Here is a 21,792-nt window from a genome sequence, read left to right on the forward strand (position 1 = left end):
AATAAAGCCAAAACGTAGATAAATATATAACTCGGTGTGTTCTTTTTTATTTCTATATATATATATATATACATTTTTTTGATATCTGAAAACTTAAGGAAAATATACACAGTTGCATTTTTATTATAGAGTGGTGGATATCTCTCAGAAATAATTTCTGGCAGGGTAAGTCTAACTTGCAATTTTTTTTTTCGTTCATGCACACAATTTTAAATTGGTTTCGTCTGGTTCTAAGAACACTGTTTTAGTCGCTAAATTTGCATGATGGTAATGCCATATTTATTTATACTTATATAAATATACGAATTTGCGTACATTTGTGTAAATTGTGATTATGTATCCTTTACTTTTTGCCATACGTTTGTTACACACACATATAGATTTTTTTTTAGACATTATGTATGGAGTAGACTGCAGCAACGAATAACAAGTAGTTAATATCTAATGTGCTATTGCGTTCGACTGTAAATAAATCACTACGTTGTCATTATCAGCCTTTCAGGGTACAAGATGAGACCAAGGAGGTAGAACACCAGCACTGACGACGAGAATAGCACTTATGTCGGATACAATAGAACCGTTACTTTTATTGTCGATAATGGATTTTAAAATGATGTTGTTTGATGTGCTCGAATTTTTTTTTTAAATAATAGAGATGTCTTAAACGTCATACATGATTTATAGGAGACAAATTTACCAAATCTACGAAAGGAACATCTTTAACGCTAGTAAATCGAATATATGCATATTTTTCCGTTCTTAAGGATGCCCAAAAATATTTACACCCATTTCCTAACACGGTTTGGGAACTTAAATCATTCATCCACGCAAAAGAAAACAAAAATAAAAAGAAGTCTGTTACTTCTGTTTTTGTATTTCTTAATAAACAACAGGTAAAAAATATAATTAAGCTTACATATTTTTTCGATCGCTGAGAAGTGAAAAATTTTCGAGTAGAAAACTGTCAATTGTGTGAAAAATAGAAAAAACGAGTAAAATATTAGATTGGTGCAAAAATAATGTCGTTTTTATGTTCAACTTCAAGTAAAAAACAACATTATTTTTGCACCAACATAATAACTCAAATCGTCACTGGTGAATAAATAAAAGTCATTGAAATTAAGAATATTCTTAATGAACAAATCCAACAACCTTTTTGATACGGAATATTGTGGTGGGGGCAACATTCAATTATAGAATATACCTCAAAACTCTTTCTGTCAAAATGTTAAGTTTAAATTCCAAGTAGACAGATTAAAAACATTAAACAACATTTTTTTCGGAATATTAATCCGGCGGAAATAGAAGATGTAAAAATCGACGGCATATTTCAATTAAAACGAAGTATTCAAATATATGAAATACATAGAATTTCTTTAAAGAAATATGCCATTTGTGTAATGAAATCAGATTTAGCGTTAAAAATGGATTATTATCGAAAGTAAAGTTAGTCGGCATCGTAAGAAACTCGTGTATTTCTGTCTTTACTTCATCAACGTTCTAATCCCCATTTGGTATCAACTGAAATGAATGGCTCTCATCTTGGGAAGACTCCATGTTTTGACAAGTTACTAGGCTTGAACTTTACTCCTGATCTGAAACGGAACACATACATCAAATCTGTTGCCAAGGTCGCTGCGAAAATGGTGGGGTCCGTCTATTAATCCAGTAGATATCTCACCGCTGATGCAATTCTCTACCTATATAAGAGCCAGGTACGACCAAGAAAGAAGTACTGTTGCCACATCTGGCACATTGCCAGAGTTCAAAACGGATTTCGTAGCTTAGTAGGGGATGCACTTTCCTGCTACTTCTTTTTCACATAAAAGACGTTGCGAACCTCTCTGCTTTATCGTTATTTCATACAAGTTCTCGTCTGAGCTCCAATCTATCGTCCACCCTAGTCGAACATACGAGAAACAGCCGTTTACTTAAAAAACACTATCAATAATTTCCCTCACTCTGTATCTGGGCCTAAGCCTAAACGTAGATTCTATGAACAAATTTTCCTTATAAGAACTGCACACCTGTTGGAATGTGTTCCATTTGCCTGCCCCCCCCCCCTAGCCGACTATGATGTGGTTGTCTTCACGTTCAGCGTAAACAGGTTCTTGATGAACCGTTCCCTTAAGTAATCAAATTTACCACATTTTCACTATTAATAATTATTACGACATTGTCCCACTACCCAGTGTACAGTAAATAATCCTTATCGTTTGTTTACTGGTATTATCCACGCAACCCCCAGAAACAAATAGCATAATAGATAGCAATGCAAATATTAGAAATTTTATTTATATAATAAAAAAGTATACAATTTTCTCTCATATTTTAAAGACTGCTATTGTTTTTAAGAAAACACTGTATGCATGTTTAAAAAAAAAAGATACGTTCAGTTTGTTTGCTTTCGAGAGTATTTATATTTGTATGATTCCACAGCTTTTCTAGCACAGTCAACCACACATGAGGTTCAAGTACATTTACTCCGCCACGCTCACATTTATTATCACTGCTAAGCACTTCACCGCGAATAGATTTCCATAAATATTTACTATTTTGTCGCTACCCATTTAGTAACACATACATGTTATTGCATGTTCGATGCACTAAATTTTACACGGTGTGGTTTCTTCAACTTCCCCATTTCCGTGCATCTCGCTTAGCTATTTTATATTTCTTTCAGGTTCACGACGAAAAAAACGAATAGCAGAGTTTCAGAGTCACTTACCTGTCTTTCTATCTACATCCGTATTATATGTTTATATAATGTATGTTACAATAAAAGATTATTCTTGGAGAACGCCGGGTTCAATAAGCTATTTAACTAATATCTATTTTTACTATTCAGTTCTTGAATTGATGTGGTAGGCAATATTTCCATGCAAAACATATTAACGTCTTAATTTAATGAATCATCACTATGCCAGATCAAACATACCCATTCCTGTGTCTCGATACATCTTCTATCATTATATACAATCAGTCTTCTATAATAGTCAACCAGATAGGAGTCCTATTCGTGACCAGACACACACATAGACCTTCAGCTTTATATATATATATATATATATATATATATATATATATATATATATATATATATATATATATATATTAATCCGTTTTCATTAAAAAAAGGGCTGCTAAGAGGTAAAAATTAAAAACAATTAGTACGTGGAGTAATGGGATTTTATATTTGCTAAGTGTTCCATGAATACGTATGCGTGAATAGTTCACATTACAGATTACTTATCTTAAGAATAACTAGTTTGAAAGTCCCTTTAAAAGATTGTGCCACACTGCTCTAATGGTTATCCTACTTGATTCACTGGTTTTGGTTTCGATCTCAGCTCAAGTAATGATTTATTTTTCTTACAGAAATTGAACGATTCAGAAAAAACATACTACTTGCTTGCACATGCATCAGTTTCTTTACATGTTTTTCACTTCATTTTAAAAAAATAAATTTGAAGTGAAATTTAAGACCTACAGTATTTCTGTTTATACAAAATACCTATTCTGCATTAATTAAACTATAATATTTATGCGAATTTTACGACAGGGTTACGGCCAGACGGCCTCCTAATATATATATATATATATATATATATATATATATATATATATATATATATATATATATATATATATATATATATATATATATATATAAAATGAAGATTACAATTGAATTTACCAAAATGATCCAAGATGGTAAAATTAAAGTAAATCATAAATATTAAATAATTAATATTTAGAAAATTATCTCAGCCAGATATAAAAGCTCGATAAACCCAGATAGGAAATAGAGCTTATAATATGAGCAAACAATTAATAAAATATGTTAAAAAACACTTTGAAATGAGTTAAAAACATATTTAATCTGATAAGGAAACACTAGATGAATAGATAGTCCTTAATCCGCAGAGTTTCGAAGGAATACTCTCCTTCTCATCAGAGGGTAGAAATTAGCAAAATGCGGGATCGGATTTTGCATGCAGAAGTATTTGATGAAACAACAAATAAGTCAAATATCTTACTTGAAAACAAAATAAGTTAAGCAGAGAGAATATGGTAAAGAAAAAAGTGATTACACAAGAATGGATAGTCTGGTGGAAGATAAAAAATAGTTATGTCTCGGATAAAAAGATAGTCATGTCTCAGAAATAGAGTGAAAAGCACATCTTATTTTTCTTTTATTAATATCATTTTTTTTTCCTTGTACACATTTTTGTGAATTATTCCATGGATTTCTGCCTTTGGATTATTATGGACCATCTTCTTCCAATTACGGGATTTCCTTGGATTTTACTTGTACAAATGGACATTCTTTTTACTTTCTTGAAGTTTTACATTTGGATTTTACCGTCACTGGATTTTTTTTTATCTTAAATATGTTTTTAACTCATTTCAAAATGTTTTTTAACATATTTTATTAATTGTTTGCTCATATATATATATATATATATATATATATATATATATATATATATATATATATATACATATATATATATACATATATATATATATATATATATATATATATATATATTTAATTATTAAATACCTACAGACACTAGAGGTTTACCCTTTCACGAATCATCAGTTCGGGGTGTCACAATTAACGAAATGAATCAAAATGAAAACTGTTGATAATTCGTTTATTCCTTGCCATAATAGTTTTCGCGCAATCTCGTACCTTTTTAACGAAGAAGAACGTAGTATTTTGTCAAAAAAAGTTTTTTTTGTTTTTTTTAATGTTGGCGTTCATTTGAAATATTCTTATATGAAACTTCCTTCTTTTCACGTGTGTATATAAATGCGTGAGGCCGTTTTCTGCACAAGAAAGAGGCTTTCTCTTTTTTAGTATCAACATACGCGCATCTATTTTTAGCTGGATGTGATTAAATACATCATTATTTTTATCCAGTAAGTACATTTACACGGGCGTACTTCCTTTTTTTTATCTATCCTGAACTCAAAGTGAATCTAATTATACTAAAATTGCAGTACAATAGATGCGCTAACGTCGAATATGAAATAAAGTTGTTGTTCGTAAATGAGCTAGAAGAAAATCGGAAAACTGTAATTGACTGAAGCAGCCAACAAAAAAACAAAAAAAAAACAAAACAAAAAAAATAAATAAATAAAACGGAACGAGTGAAAAAGGAAATATAGCCGAGATGATATCATTACTGATGGTTTAGTACATTTAGCTAGGAGACAGTTGCATCTTTGAGATAAAAATAATATTTCTAGAATTAGAAAATATTTTTTATACAAATTGGTATCCTGGGAAGTAACTTCTGCGATTAAATGTGGGATTGTCCGCTCATGTCGAGATGAAGATAGTTTAGCAAATAGCGAAATTAAATCAATATTTTTATTTAATCGTGCACTTTGTAACTGTTATAAGTGTTTCTTTGTAAAAAGGAATCCTGCGAAACAAAACCCTCACCGACCATGTTCAATGTGTGCACACGTCTTCACACTAAAGTTGTGAGTCCTCTCTAGACAACTGTTAGGTTAGGATTGTGATGTCTACGTTGAGATCGCTTGGATCCGTTGAATTTCGCACCGAACAAAATGCAACAGAACATTTCACGGAATGTTGGACAGCTATCTACTTGACTTTATGAGGAGGCAGAAATATTAGGAAAACGATGTTTTATGCGAGTATACAATGGCATTCCTGGATTGAACTCTTTTTGGTAAGCAATAACACGTTTTCTACTAAAACCGGCATTGATGAGAATTGTCTGCTCATAAGCAGAATTTCTATTGCCAAGGAATTGATCTCTGTAATAAATTGCATGATTTTTTTTTAGCTAACAAAGAATGATATAAACAACTATTTGGTTTGTATTATTAGGTAAGTGATTGCCGCATATTTTTCTACCGAATCATTCGAATAAATTATTAATTTAAAGTATGCTTGTTCACTGGTAATTTGAAACGCATTTCCCGGGTAATTTAGATGAATCCGCATTGATTTACCGTGCCATAAATGTGCAATATAGCGATGTAGAAATAAATAATTTTCAAAATTCACTTGATCCTTAGTTTAAGATGGAAATGCCTCCCCATTAGCAACATAAAAAATGGTAAGTACCAAGATTTATTAATATTTATGACGTATAAGTATCACTATTATGGATATTTAAGAGATAATCTAGATATGCCGCTAACATTTATTTGACATGTATGGTAATCATTCGTTGTAATCCTAGAAGAACTCAAAGACGGAACGAACAACAGAAATATTATCCACAACGACATCAGATATATGTCTTATCCGATGGGAATAGCTCATTTTACGTGAGAAAAGTAAATAGGAGACAATTCCTATACTCATGGAAAGTTGATGTGGATAGAGGGAAATTTTCGTCTCCACAGGAATATAACATCGTCTATCATACGTCAGTCTTTCAAAGTATTTTCTATGGATATTCATTAATAAAAGAGTAAATGAAGTCGCCAAAGTCTGATATCAAATATGAAGAAAGACTATGTTGCTCTGGCCGAAAGGAGAGTCCTACCTTAGAGAATTGAAAGACAAATAAAGCTTTAATGAAAAAAAAATACAAAACAATGTGCATATATATATATATATATATATGTATATATATAATATATATATATATATGTATATTATTCTTGAAATACAGTAATAGATTGCTACGATGGGCAGACTGTTTCGACCATAAATAATCTCATCAGGCAAGAAGATTTAAAAAGTTGAAAAAAAGAGCAAGACCATTTTCAATTTTAAAAGAGAGAAAATATACTTTGCCATGACTGGTAAGGTTAATGTTCTTATGGATTTAAATTTAATTGCAAAATTTAAATTTCAGATAAAGAATGGGGTGGGAGCAATAGGATGTTTTGGGGGGAAGGATTAGAGAAACTTATGAGAGGGGAACGGCATATAAAGATATAGAGGGGGTATGAATTCACTAAAAGGGAGAAAGGGAGAAGTGAGGGGTCAACACAGTTGACATGTAACAAACGAGTGTGTTATAAGACGATATTAACAATTTCATAATTCATATCATTTTAAAGTGTCTTTTCTATGAGAAAAAGGTTAACTGAATTGGGTCATATTGTCTATCTCTAACACAAGACGTTTGTCGTTAATTTTTTTTATTTATTATTATTTTTTATTTATATCTTTTGTTTTGAAATTTACACTGTTCTTTTCAATTATATCAAATTGGATATTTTTTTAATCGCTTTATATCCTTATGAGTAAAATATTTAGCTTATCAAATAGTTGTTATTTTAGCTTTTATTTTGTTTCTATATACATACACATACATATACATACACACTCACGTATAGGCACGCACACAAATACATATTTATACATACATATAGTGATATACTCGCATAAACACACGAACACAAGCATATGTGCATGCATAGATTGTGTTTTGAATTTTTATTAATGTATTTATTTTATTTATTTTTTGTATTAGATTTTTATTATGATTCATAGTGATTATTATTTACGTATTTCTTTTATTTTCCTTCAGAAAATTTATCAGGTTTTTATTTATTTAAGTTTTTATTTATTTATTTTATTTATTTGATTTTATTATATTTATTATATTTTTATTATATTTATTTATATTATTTATTTTGATTTATTTATTTGATTTATTTATTTGATTTATTTAAGTTTTGATATAAGGGTGAAGATTTGATATAAGGGTGAATTTGTATCCAAACACTTTTCAAAGGATTTTCTATAGAATTTTAAAATACATACGAGGTCACCTTTAATCTGTACAGTTTGATAGTATTTTCTAAATTTTATCGTGTATTTTTAGGAACATTTTTATCATTATTAAAACGTTATTTCTTCTTAACATTTTGTATATCTCTGAACGTACTTTGAACTATATTATTATGACCCTTTTGATGGATATTTTCCAAATAGGTACAGTTAACGATTTAAACCGATATATTAAATGCAAGCGTAGTACTGGAGAAAGTGTATTAGAAGAATAACGATTAGAGCTGGGGTATTTATTTTATTGAGCGTGCGCTAGTAATATTCGTATGCTTATTGTGATTATAGAAAATTGGTATTTTAGGCTTATCCAGTTGTTAGTTGTAGATTAAAACAAATGGGATACTTTATTATATGGGTGTATTAGATATATTACTCACGCGTATATTTACACACACACAAACACACACACACACACACACACACACACACATATATATATATATATATATACGCACACAGCACACATATAGACACACATAGAAATAGTGACACGATATCAATGCTTATACAATATATATATATATATATACATATATATATATATATATGAATATAAATATACATATATATATGCATAGACACATACAACTAGACATCATATATATATATATATACATATATATATATATATATATATATATATATAACCCATACGACATGCATACACATGCACAAGCATATATATGCGGATATAAATACACACACACACACACACACACACACACACATATATATATATATATATATATATATATATATATATATATATATATATATATATATACCGTATGTAGATATACTATCGTCTTAGTGAAGTTATGCATTTTCATGTACTTACTGGTTTAATAAGTTAATATATTAATATTTATTATATATATATATATATATATATATATATATATATATATATATATATATACATAAACAGGTATATGTAGATATACATCTTGTGTTATAAAAACTATTTATCACTCTATGTATTTATGTATATATTTTTATTATTTATTCTTTTATTATTATCCATAATTATTATCGTGTATTTATTATTACATGCTTATTTTCTTTATTTATGTATAAAAGGCCACATTCGTATCCAAATTATTTTCGAAGTTCTTCCAAGGATTAAGATCATCTCTACTATTTGAAAGTAGAAAATATAATTTGCTCTATAATTGTGTATTATCAATCCCCCTTGTTGCAATCTTTGATTGAGCACTATCAACGACCCTTGTTGAAATTCAATTAATTACATAAAGATCCCCCCCCCCAAATAAGTTTATTGATATCTTTCTATCTGGAACAAAGTAAGTCGATTTAAATAACAACGAAATATAATAAAACGCGAGGAGCTTTTCCTAAGAATACTTCTTCCAAAATATATGTCTGAAAGAAAGAAAAGAAAGTATATTTGGTAGAAAATTTCTACTAGAAATGCTAATACTAGAATGTAAATGGGATATGAGCAAAAAAAACAAAACAAAACAAAACAAAAACAAACAAAAAACTATGAACAAACTTAAACGGAATGTGCCCACCCAGATAGTTACACCCAATGTGCCCACTCAAATAGCGAAGGGGGGTTAAAACTGATGGCAAGCGCCCCGAAAACAGACAGGCGGAAATTAGTGCGTCCTCTGTAAAAAACAGAAACCCACTTAGCAGAGAATGTAGAAACAGTTTTTTTTTTATTTACTAAGTGTTGTTCAATAGCGGATTCCACTAATTGGGAACCTCTGGATGTAGGTTGATGATACCGGATGGAAGGAGGTACATGTCGGGCGATTCGAACCTGAAGATACTGAATAGTCTATATAGATAGAGGGCACCAGACCGACATTGAAATTTGTAAACAATACTGCTAGAAACTTGTAAACACTATATATATATATATATAATACTATATATATATATATATATATATATATATATATATATATATATATATATATTATCAGCAACAACATTTTTACCGTCAAAGGACATTATTGTTGTTAAAAGTTTTTTTATGCATGTAAAAATCCGTCCCATAATACGCAACCTACCCAGTATATTCTGTTCTACATAACACAACATCGATTTAATGAATTAAAAATATCCATTAATTAACTTTTAAACTGTTTTATTAAAATATATCTCCTTAATTATTTTTTTTTTGTAATATGATTTTTATTCACAGAATATTATTCTAATCCTTTTCTTTGATTTACGCTTTATCGAACTGTGAATGTTATCAGTAAAGTCTTAGAAGAACAGTGGGCGCATCATCATATGTGATACTCAGGAGAGATTTACAAATTTACAAGATTGTAAAAAACGTAAATTCATTTTTTTTTTTTTTTTTTTTACAGAAAGAACATGTTTACAGTAACAGAGCATTTCAAGAAGATTCGGCCGTGTTTTCTGCGGGAGATGTAAGTAGATCGTTTGTTCACTTGCTATACGCTTGCTAATATTATTTATTTTAATATCTATTTAACTCATATTTATCTATTAAATGATTTCACTTTCTGTAATTTGGAATCTCTCTTCACGCTATCGATCTCACGTTCTAACAAGTGAAACTGAAAACTCAATATACTCTTTTGGCCAAGATCCAAGTGTAGTATCTGTTCTTCAGATGCGGCACTTCCATTTTTCGTTCTCTTTCCGTGGAGGAGAAACAATTTTTATTTTTGTACCTTTTCTCCACGTAAAAAAAAAACGACCCTGGTATCTAACTCTGTCCCGTGGGGAGGCATTGTAAATAGGTACTATGAGTGCATCGCCGTCATACGAAGAAAACCTTTCTCAAATTAAAAAAAAAAAAGAGACAAAATAGTTTAGCGTAAACGAGAAATCTTACAGTTTTTTTCTTTCTTTTTATTCTAGTCTCTGTCTCTGTTCTCATTCATACACGTTCCTGGTTCAGTGTTTTTAGCCGCTTCGGCTGTCGAGTAAACTAAAAAAATATATTTTTAATATAATCGATTGAAATCATCATATTTAAAAGAGTGTCAACTATAAAATCATTTTTTTCAGTAAATAAAACCTTTAAAAGCGTCTAATACATATGTTTCTATCGATATAAAGTTTCGTATGTGTTTAACGTTAGTTTAAATTCGACAGGTTTGAACCACTATAAATCATAAAATTTTCTGATTACTAACCTATTTTAAACATTTATAATCTATAACTTAATAAATATTATTATTATTATTATTATTATTATTATTATTATTATTATTATTATTATTATTATTAATTTATTATTATTTTATTATTATTATAATTTTTATTATTATTATTATTTTATTACCATTATTTTCTACTTTTTATTTTTATGTTATTATTTATGTTATTTTAAATTTATATGTATTTTTATTAATATTACTGCTATAACTATTATAATTGCTTTCATAGATATTATTTTTAATTACTACCACAAAGATGAATAGTATTACTATTATGAACCTTCTTTATTATTCTTAATAAATAAATAATTCAATTTTTAAATAATTAGTGGTTATCTCCCTTCGACTGATTAAGGGTTTTTTTTATTTGTTATTTTTCAAAAACTGGCAGTTACCTCCCTTTCTAAATTAATTATAATTTTAAATTGAAAAATAGCGTTCCCAAGATAATACACTGGCAATAATAAATTCATCAGCGTTTTACTTAAAGTAATATAAATAATTATTTCAACCATTCATAGACAACTTTTAACAACATGCCAAGGAATAGATGCACTGAAATAATAACAAACTTTAAAAACGGGCGGAAAAAAGGTATATATATATATATATATATATATATATATATATATATATATATATATATATATATATATATATATATATGTTTATTTTATTTATCAACATGAAAATTAGTAACCTCTTTTTCTTTATTATTTTTTAAAAATATTTCCTAGAATATCTACTTTAATACAAAAATGCTAGTTTAACACTCCCCTCGTTCACTTTTGCTTATGAGAGGACTTTGCGTAAATATAAAAAATATTTTTATCAAATTATTGTTTAAGACATATTGTCTATTTCAATAAAATATCTTTTTCGAAACGATCGTACAAACTATTGATTTTGTTTATTTTTTTTCTTTTGAGACTGATTTCGAATTCAAAATTATATATATATACATATATATATATATATATATATATATATATATATATATATATATATATATATATATATGCACCGCATTAACTACTAAATTAAGTAACCAATCATTAGTTATTTTGCAACAGCGCTCATAATAGGTCATAATATGTATAATACTATCGTGACTTGTGAAATATAACTTAATGCGTCTGTATGGAAATGTTTCTGGAAAGAATTTCATCATCCTTTGCATCATTTCACTCGCGATAGGCAACATTTACATTTAGAACAGTGGTTTACGATCATTTCTTGTTTTAAGATCTTCAAAAGCCGGGACCTGTTTTTTTATGATAGGTAATACCATTATTGTATAATAGTTTAAATGACCTCATTAATTCACTCTAGAGAATTAATTAGTTTTTGTTCATTAGCATCGTTGCTGAAATTTTAATACTTGGTGGAAATGTGAAACAAACATTTTACACGGAAATTGTAGTATTTATTTATTCATTTCATTTCCATATATATTCGTATATGTATGTATATATACATATATATATATGCATACATATGTATATATAAAAATTGTATATATATGTACATATATATATTTGTGTATAATATATATATGTATGTATGTGTATATAAATGTATATATATATGTATATATTTATTTATAGAGGCATGTATATATATATATATAGGTATTTATAAGTATATGTATGCATATATATATGTATATATGCATGTATATATATATATATATATATATATATATATATATATATATATATATATAACACCAGTTTTATCGAGTTGGTTCTGTGCGTGAACGTCTAAAACCAGAAAATTTCACCAACTGCTGTTTCTCTGCTAGTTACTAAAACAACTGAGAAAGAGGGAAAGGAAATCGTTAAACACAGAGAAAAGGGATACGTAACAAAACGAAGTGATAGAAATTTATACCCATATTTGGCTATTAATATGGGAGAATCTAGTTCCAAACAAATGGTGTAATATATTGTACCACACGTGAGCTATATTGAATTTTATATAATTGTATCTATATACGGTGTTACAGCCCCTTATTAAAATGCATACATTTTTCAATTAATTAAAACAATAAATAATAGGCATCCAGGTTCCAGAGAATTGAGCGATGGTTAGGGTATTTTAAAGCATTTAACAAATTTAAATATACACACTAACATTGGATATAATCGATAGCGATTAGACGTCAATTTAGTAAAATTTAATAAATTTCAATTTCTTCTCGAATCTGTCTATGTTTTTGACCTAAATAGTAGACATATTGAAAAAAAGTTATATAATATGGGTTTTTCAAAGTTTGAATTAACTGCAAGGTTTATGTATCGCGATATCTAGATTTTAATCTTCGTAAGTTGACCATGATGCGGTGTGAAACTTTATATATATACATTAGAACTTGTAAAATATATGCATTTTACAAATCCTAATGATGATTAAAACAATACTCGCTTAGAACTACTATTGCGTTTAAAAGAATTCAAAATAAACATAACTTACAGGATTATAATTATATAAATCCCTACATGTATCAGCAAATGTATTAATTATTATTTTTTTTATATTTGAAACAGGTGGTATACAGTAACAGGGGTCAAGTTATAGGCCATACCGAAATGGTTGATTCACCGCTTTATTCAACTATAAACAAGAGCCAGCAGAGGATGATTAATATCCCAGACCAAGATGCCCCCTTGGGACCCGAGCCCGTCATCGAGGTACCTCTAGATAATCCTGATATTGACGATCCAGCCGTATATTCCGTCCCGGAAGCGGAAGTAGTAATTCCCGATACAAATCCTGAGCCAGTGCCGGTGATCGTGTCGCCCTTGTTGGACCCCGAACCTGTGATTGAAACCGAACCCATAGAACCATCTTCTTTTGATTCAGCCACTCCGAGATCGTCCGTCAGAGACATGTCTCGAAGAACATCTTCAGTCGTGCAGTCAGTTCATTCTTCTCATAAAAGCGGTGAACTTGAGGTTGCTGCAGAACCAAGTATTGTGACCAGTCCAACTGAGCCTGAAAGTCCAACAGAAGCTCTTCAGCAGATGGAAGCCGTATTCGCCTTTGATACGCCACCTCCTCCGCCGGACATATCGGATCAGTTTAATTACAATATCCAATCGTAAAAAAAATGTTTTTGACTGATTAAGAAAACTATATCAAACCCATGAGATTTGAATTACGAGTAATTAAAATAAGATTGTTTGCTAAGTGATAAAAGAATTAAAAAACGACAACCATATTAGATTTCTCCAACAACTCTACTTGTTATCAATATTTTTATTTGTATTACGTGCAAATTTACTTTGTTATAAAATGTATTCTTTTAAATAATATGAATGCCATAATTTAATACCAATCGAATATTCATTTAGCTATGGCGTCGAAGTTAATGATTATTTCTTTAAAACATTAATACCTTCTTTTTAATATAACGGTAATACGATTTCTCAAAAGTGTAATTAATATGTATTAATTAGCAAGACATATAGTTAGATAGAATATAATTCATCTATATGCAAGCTACTATTGATACATATAAACATATTTTACAGTAATATAGGTATACGATATGTATTTTCCTAACGATTACAGACATACACTTCCCATATACATACACATTTCTTTAGATATTAAGAAGCATCTCACAATCATTCAAACATAATAAACATTATATATATATATATATATATATATATATATATATATATATATATATATATATATATATATATATATACGTGTGTGTATGTGTGCGCGCATACTATTGGATATTAGACTAAGGAGCTGCCGCGTCCTGCAACACATGAGGCAGTCAAAGTACATCATGTTTATTTTTTTTAATCAAAGTCCAAATTCACAGAGTCCCTCGAGTTTCTTCAATAAAATCTCTCTCGATTTTCTGTTTCCTGTTCATTCTGTTGGTCTTCCCCTTCTGTTTCCATCGAATGTGCTTTGAAGTAATTGCTTGGCAATTCTCTTTGGGCCAATGTTAGTGTCTGTCTGAGCCAGACTAAATGCCGTTTGCATTTTTTATTGACGATATTATCGTTGGTTAATGCGGTCTCTTGCTCCTTTGTCGGTTATTTGATCTGTAGACTTTTTCTAAGGCACTTGGAGTCAAACGCATCTCGGTTGATTTTCAGTTGCAAAATAAAGCAGTGAGTGCAAGGTGTTACTGTTATAAAATGTTTATTGAGATCTGAACGTAGAATTATTTTCTTGAACAAATTCTGCAGAGAAGATCAATTGATGCTGAGAACTCTTCTATCCTTTACTGCAACCTTTCTTATGGAGCTTCTTTCGACACATATAATTACCCCCCCATATATATATATATATATATATATATATATATATATATATATATATATATATAGAGAGAGAGAGAGAGAGAGAGAGAGAGAAAGAGAGAGAGAGTGAGAGAAAGAAAGAAAGGGAGAGATGAATAGTCATCCACATACAGTACGGTTTCATCGTATCCCAACTCACCACTGCGGTTAGACTAGCAGCGGGGATTGAAACTACAACAATTGCTTTGATATAGGCAGTTTCACCCCTCATCCCATGGATCGGCGTTCACAAAAAGATCTCAATAAATTTAAATAAACACTGGCCCAACGCTTTCACAGTGCTCGAATTTTTTCGTTTATGTAGAAACAAATAAAGAGCGAGTTTCACTTTATAGCCAGTTAAGTAGCGGGTGAGATATATTTATGACAGTACACTACTCTAAGAGGAGCCTTAAAATATATAGTCATCCACATACACTGTTTCATCGTATCACGTCCATGCGGCTAGACCTATATATATATATATATATATATATATATATATATATATATATATATATATATATATATATATATATGTATATTTTTTTTTCAACAGGCATACACACATATAGTTTCTTTGTAAATCGCTACTAAATAAGTAGAAACCGCGATGTAAAAGAAAATTTAAACATTAGAACACCCAATTAATAAAAATATGAGTAATCTTGACAGCATAGTCAATGAAAATTAGTTAAGCTTTTATTTTCGCTATTTACAAATTTACAAAGCGAAAGAGAAAATACTGCCAATTATATATATATATATATATATGTATATATATATATATATATGTGTGTGTGTGTGTGTGTGTGTGTGTGTGTGCCTTTTTTTCCAAAATTTAATATGCATTAATGTGTATGGATATGGATATGTATTCTCTATGTTTCTTTTTCTATAACATTCTTGTTTAAGTGGGTCAACTAAGTTTTAACACCCTAGTTTTTCGTCGAAGTATAAAAATGATCAAATAATCTCTCGATTCAGACGAATTACTTTACTTCTGATCCATAATTGCATTTGAGTAAATGTTTGTAAAATGAATATTCATAAGGCTCCATCTTATATTGAGCACTTTGTATAGTAATACCTTTAAGTTAATATTATAAGCAAATTTTACTTTATGTAATCAATATAAATATATACAACCTTGTGGGATGACTTTTTAACAACGAAAGGATACTTTAATCTTAATCAGATTACTATTTTCTTATTCTGAATATATTGAATTATATTTTACTAAACTCGAAAAAAATCTTTCCGATGTATGATTTTACGTAATTTGTACTTTTTTTACATATAACGAATAAAATAAATAATTTTGACATTTCTTTGTTTATTGAATTGTTTCTTTCAAATACTTCTTAAATTTAAAGTTCCATTGTAATGTTACAATCTAAAGCATATCTATAAAAAGAATGCTAAACCAACATTGCCAGTATATTGGGTTCATATATAAATATAATATTACATATGTGACAACCCATACAAACCTGATAGCTAGAAAAACATGGAAACCACGCCGAGAAGTCAAAGCAGAGAACATAAAAAAGGAAAGAAAAAATCATGCGAAAATTAACGAGGGGAAAGACAAATAAATGAAAAAAACACACACACACAAAAAAAAAAAAAACGATTTACATATGTGTTGGCATAAGTGTTATTTTTATTTTTTTTGATGATGTTTGATTATTCGTCGTTGCATTCTTGGGATTGTTGTTCTCACCTTCAGAGTTATTTACACATCATTTTAGTCGACATGACTTTCGTCCTTTTTCGGATGCATTTTGTCTAACTTAGGAATCCTTCCGTCGAACAAGGAAATTTGCACAGAATTTCGAACGGAACACGTCGTCAGGCTACATTTGTGTGTCCTCTCTAGACAATAGTCGGCTTTGGATTCTGGTGTCTACGTTGTATTCGCTTGACCTCGCTCCAATATATCACCGTATAAAATGCTGAATAACATTTCACGAGGAGGAAGAAATAGGAAAACGATCTATTTTTTGCAAATATACAATGTAATATATGCATTGAATTCTCTTGGGTAAGTAATGATAGGATTTGTAGCAAATTTAATACACGAGGATAGCATGATATCGTTTCAGCGACAATGAATGTGGGGAGTCCTAAGTAATTTGTAATTGTATTATTAGTTTCGCTATCATTGATAATAAAACCTTCAACCTAGAGAAGAAGTCTAGCCACCAACTGAATTATATAAAGCGCGTTATTCATTACCCCAACGGTCTTGCGGAAAAAACAACACATAATGACCGTAGTTCGAAGAATCCAAATAATATGAACGTATGTGTTGTTTTAGCATTATAAGAATGCTTGAAAATCTGTTATGTTAAAGACAGAGACAAAACACGTCATTTACGTCATTTACGAAACATAAAATACTAAACATGTGAAGCTGATTTTCTCCACCGGCTTCAACAATTCAGCCATCTTTTGTAACGTTGTATAGATGGACATGGACAAGTCCATTTATCATATTATTTCTTCTTAAAATATCTCCACCTGAGAAAATAAGTCTCTTAAGCTTGCTCACATTACCCTGGTCACAGTGCCACAACTGATCACAAAAACAACATTCTAATTAGACAGTTTTAATTCATCTCAATTAATTGAGAGGGTTCTGTTTCGTTCCCTACCACTTCCTCTTTGGAGACCATCACATTATCCCTCTATTGTTTCATCTACCATCCGACAACAAAACTACTTTCAATTCCATGAAAAGTTGAATCCCTAAAATACATCCTAAGCATAAAACTGAAAAAGAGGACAAAAATTTACTTCCTTCTACTATCTTTAATAGAATTTTTTTAAATTCAGAAAACACAATAAACCGCCATCTTTCTCTCGATAGAAAACGCATTTAAATATTTTAAACATGTTCTTAAATTTTTTTTTGTCCAAATTTTTGTTGTCCAAATGATATTTAGGATGAGTTGATATAAGAATATGCAAAAATTACCTGAATTTCAAATAATTCAATCTTTTATCTCAACTCATTGGATTTCGCCTGGCGAAATTAAAAACTCCGAAATTAATGAAAGTTTGGAAATGATACAGTAATGAAGTCATTTTACGAGGGGCGTGCAATAAGTAATGCCCCTGACCCACTTCCAGGCGTCGGATCTCGCTGAAATTTTGCATGTACAATGATTTATATCTCTACGGGTTATGTGGCAAATTACAGCTTGAACTAATTGTGGAGTCAGGTGTGAAATGGAGCCTGTTGAATGTCGAGCAGTGATCCGGTTTTTGTATTTGAAAGGACGTACACCACAGGAGACTTTTGATGAAATGAAAGAAACTTATGGTGATAATGCCCCACCTTGTAAAACGCTGGTGCCGTGAATTCAAACATGGCCGGAAGTCTGTGGAAACAGCTCCCAGACTTCTGCCATTGATGGGGCATCTGTTCGTCATGTTGAGGCTGCCATTTTGGAAGGTCGGCGCATTACTATTCGCCAAATAGCCCAAGATATCAAGATTAGTACAGGGTCTGTGGAAACTGTCATTAATGACCATTTACATATGCATAAGGTGGTTGCCAGACGGATTGCCAGGTTGCTCACACCATTCCAGAAGCGAGAACGCGTCGAGTGCTCAAGGATGAATTTGGAGATGTGTCAAGAAGATGAGTCAAAGTTTTTCAAAAAACTGATTACACAGGATGAAAGTTGGCTCCATCACTATGATCCAGAGAACAAATCCAAGTCAATGCAGTGGGAGCACTTGGACTCACCTCCTCCAAAGAAGGCAAGGGTGCATTCCTCCGCTGACAAGGTCATGCTCACAGTCTTCTGGGACCAGGACGGAGTAGTGACGACAGATTTCCTGGCAAAGGGTACCACAATAACAAGAGCATATTTTGCCCACTTTTGAGGCGGGGCAAGATCAGCAAAGGTACTCTCCTCCTGCAGGACAACGCTCCGGTCCACAACTCGCATGTCGCCAGATCAGAAGCACGGGCGTGTGATTATGAAAACCCCCCATCCTCCCTACTCTCCTGACCTTGCACCCTCTAACTTTCACACCTTTCCAGCCATGAAGTTGTTTTTGAAAGGAAAGCGTTTCCCAGATGATGCAGCCTTGATTTCTGAAGTTACGTCGTAGTTGGAGGACAAACCTGGGGTGTTCTACAAAAACGGTCTAGAGTTGCATCAAACGTTGGGGGAAATGCATAACTCTGGGTTGTTCCTATGTAGAGAAAGACTAATAACTGTGCCAAGTTTCGTTGATCTACATCTATAGGAAGTAGATCACAGGCATTACTTATTGCACGCCCCTAATTCTGTAATTTTTCATGTATTTTTAACGTTTTGTTTGACGATCCATGAGCAATATATATATATATATATATATATATATATATATATATATATATATATATATATATATAGGAAAAAGAAAATTAAAACTGTAAGTTGAACTTTACAAGTAAAATTTATTGTTCGCCTTAATACTCCAAAAAACAATTTACAAAGTCCTTATACCGCGGAGTTTCAAAGAATGCTATTCTTAATAATCTTCTCATCAGAGGACATAAAGAAATCAGGAAATTATATTTGTAGCAATGCTAGAATTTTCTAGTTAAGGCATTAAGTGAAACCGGAATTTATTGTAGCTATAAATTGCCAAACAAAAAAATGAAAAAATGAAAAAATATTGGATAGGTAAAAAGCTAATAAAAAAAAACTCACGCATAATATTTCAGCTTTAATGAAACTCCTCTAGAGTTGATCAAAAATGAAAACTAGTTCTTTAGATAGAATGTAATCCAAAATACGTCCACTGTGACAACGCATATAATCTGACTGGAAAATTTTCAAAAATCCAATTGAAAAGTTTACAAAACAGCTGATATAATGAAAAAAATAAATTTCGGGCATTGCAGTAGTTCAAAGAGAAGTCTATCCCTAGTAAAATCGGACCTAATAGTAAGAAGAGTGACATCCAAAATGAGAACATTCATCCTCGGCTGAAAAGAGAAAGTGATTTGAAGCGGGGGAAAAACAAAAGAAAAACGCGAAAGCTCGTATTACTGTGACCGGAAATTGTCTAGACAAAATAAAACAGATCTTTCTATAAAGAAATTCAATGTCATTATTAAAGGCAAAAGTGTAGGAGGGATTATTATAATTTTACGTGTTGCAGAATCATAGTTTATTAAGGCTGACAACATGTCATGTTGATTATAAAGATGACAAAATAATATTATTTAATACTAATTATAATAATTATAATAAATGCAAAATAATTCTAATAATAGTATAGTCAATGATAATAATAATAATAATAATAATAATAATAATAATAATAATCTTAATAAAAATAATAACATAGTAATAAGTATATGAAACTAATAAAGATGTCGATAATAATAATGTATATAATGCAGCAACAGGGATAGTGACAAAAATGATTATGTCAATCATACAGCGTTATTGATAAAGGTAAACATACATACATACATACATACATAGAAATATACATACACATATACATATACATACATATATACACGCTTATACATATAACATACATAAATGTACTTACCCACATTTATACATACATAACTGCACCCACAAACATACCAGTACATACACAAAAACATACAGACAAACATAAATATATATATACATATATATACATATATATGCATATATACATATATATATACAACGCACAAAATACATAATAATGAAAATAAATAAAATAAAAACCTTTATATATATATATATACACATACAAAGACACACATATATATACACGTATACAAATTATAACAAATGCTAAACTTCTACCACTCCTTCATCTCACCACCACCAACAACTATTACTACTACTAATAATTAATATATATATATATGTGTGTGTGTGTGTGTGTGTTTGTGTGTGTGTGTAACTATATATATAAAAACATTAAAATAAATATATAATATATATAATATATATATATAAAAATGAAAATAAATATATAATATATATAATTTTTTTTAAATATATTGTTATGATTTTATCCACATATACATATATATATATATACATACACACATACACACACATATATATATATATATACATATACAAATATACATACATACACACATACATATACACACATACATATGCATACATATCTATATATATATATGTATCCAGATATATATATATATATATAAATATATGTATCACACATACATATGCATACACACACATATATATATATATTTATATATATATATATATATATGTATCCAAATAAATAAACACATAAATTATATAAATATAAAGATATACACATATAGAGAAATATTTATAATTTAGGAGTACTATGTAAAAAAAATAAAATAATATAATTACAGCCGATATCAATATTGACTATTTCTATAATTCTCAAGATAAAAGCAATAAACTAGGTAAGACAAAAATATAAAGTCCAGTAGAATGGGTTGAAACACTACAATAATAAGAATGTATAATAGTAAAAA

General features: G+C 29.7%; 1 protein-coding gene across 2 annotated transcripts in view; it reads left to right on the forward strand.

The window, feature by feature from the left end:
* LOC145285993 (cadherin-87A-like) overlaps nucleotides 1-14,208 on the forward strand; it is a 196,007-nt gene extending 181,799 nt beyond the window's left edge. For both annotated transcript variants that reach the window (XM_080134583.1, XM_080134584.1), the window contains exons 42-43: nucleotides 10,150-10,212; nucleotides 13,521-14,208. In XM_080134583.1, coding sequence (XP_079990709.1) covers nucleotides 10,150-10,212; nucleotides 13,521-14,078 — 621 coding nt within the window. In that variant the 3' untranslated portion in view covers nucleotides 14,079-14,208. The remainder of the gene's footprint in view (nucleotides 1-10,149; nucleotides 10,213-13,520) is intronic.
* The last annotated feature ends 7,584 nt before the right edge of the window (nucleotides 14,209-21,792 follow it).

The sequence above is a fragment of the Euprymna scolopes genome, chromosome 10 (assembly GCF_053919585.1).
Source record: "Euprymna scolopes isolate OS-2025 chromosome 10, ASM5391958v1, whole genome shotgun sequence".
NCBI lineage: Eukaryota > Metazoa > Mollusca > Cephalopoda > Sepiida > Sepiolidae > Euprymna > Euprymna scolopes.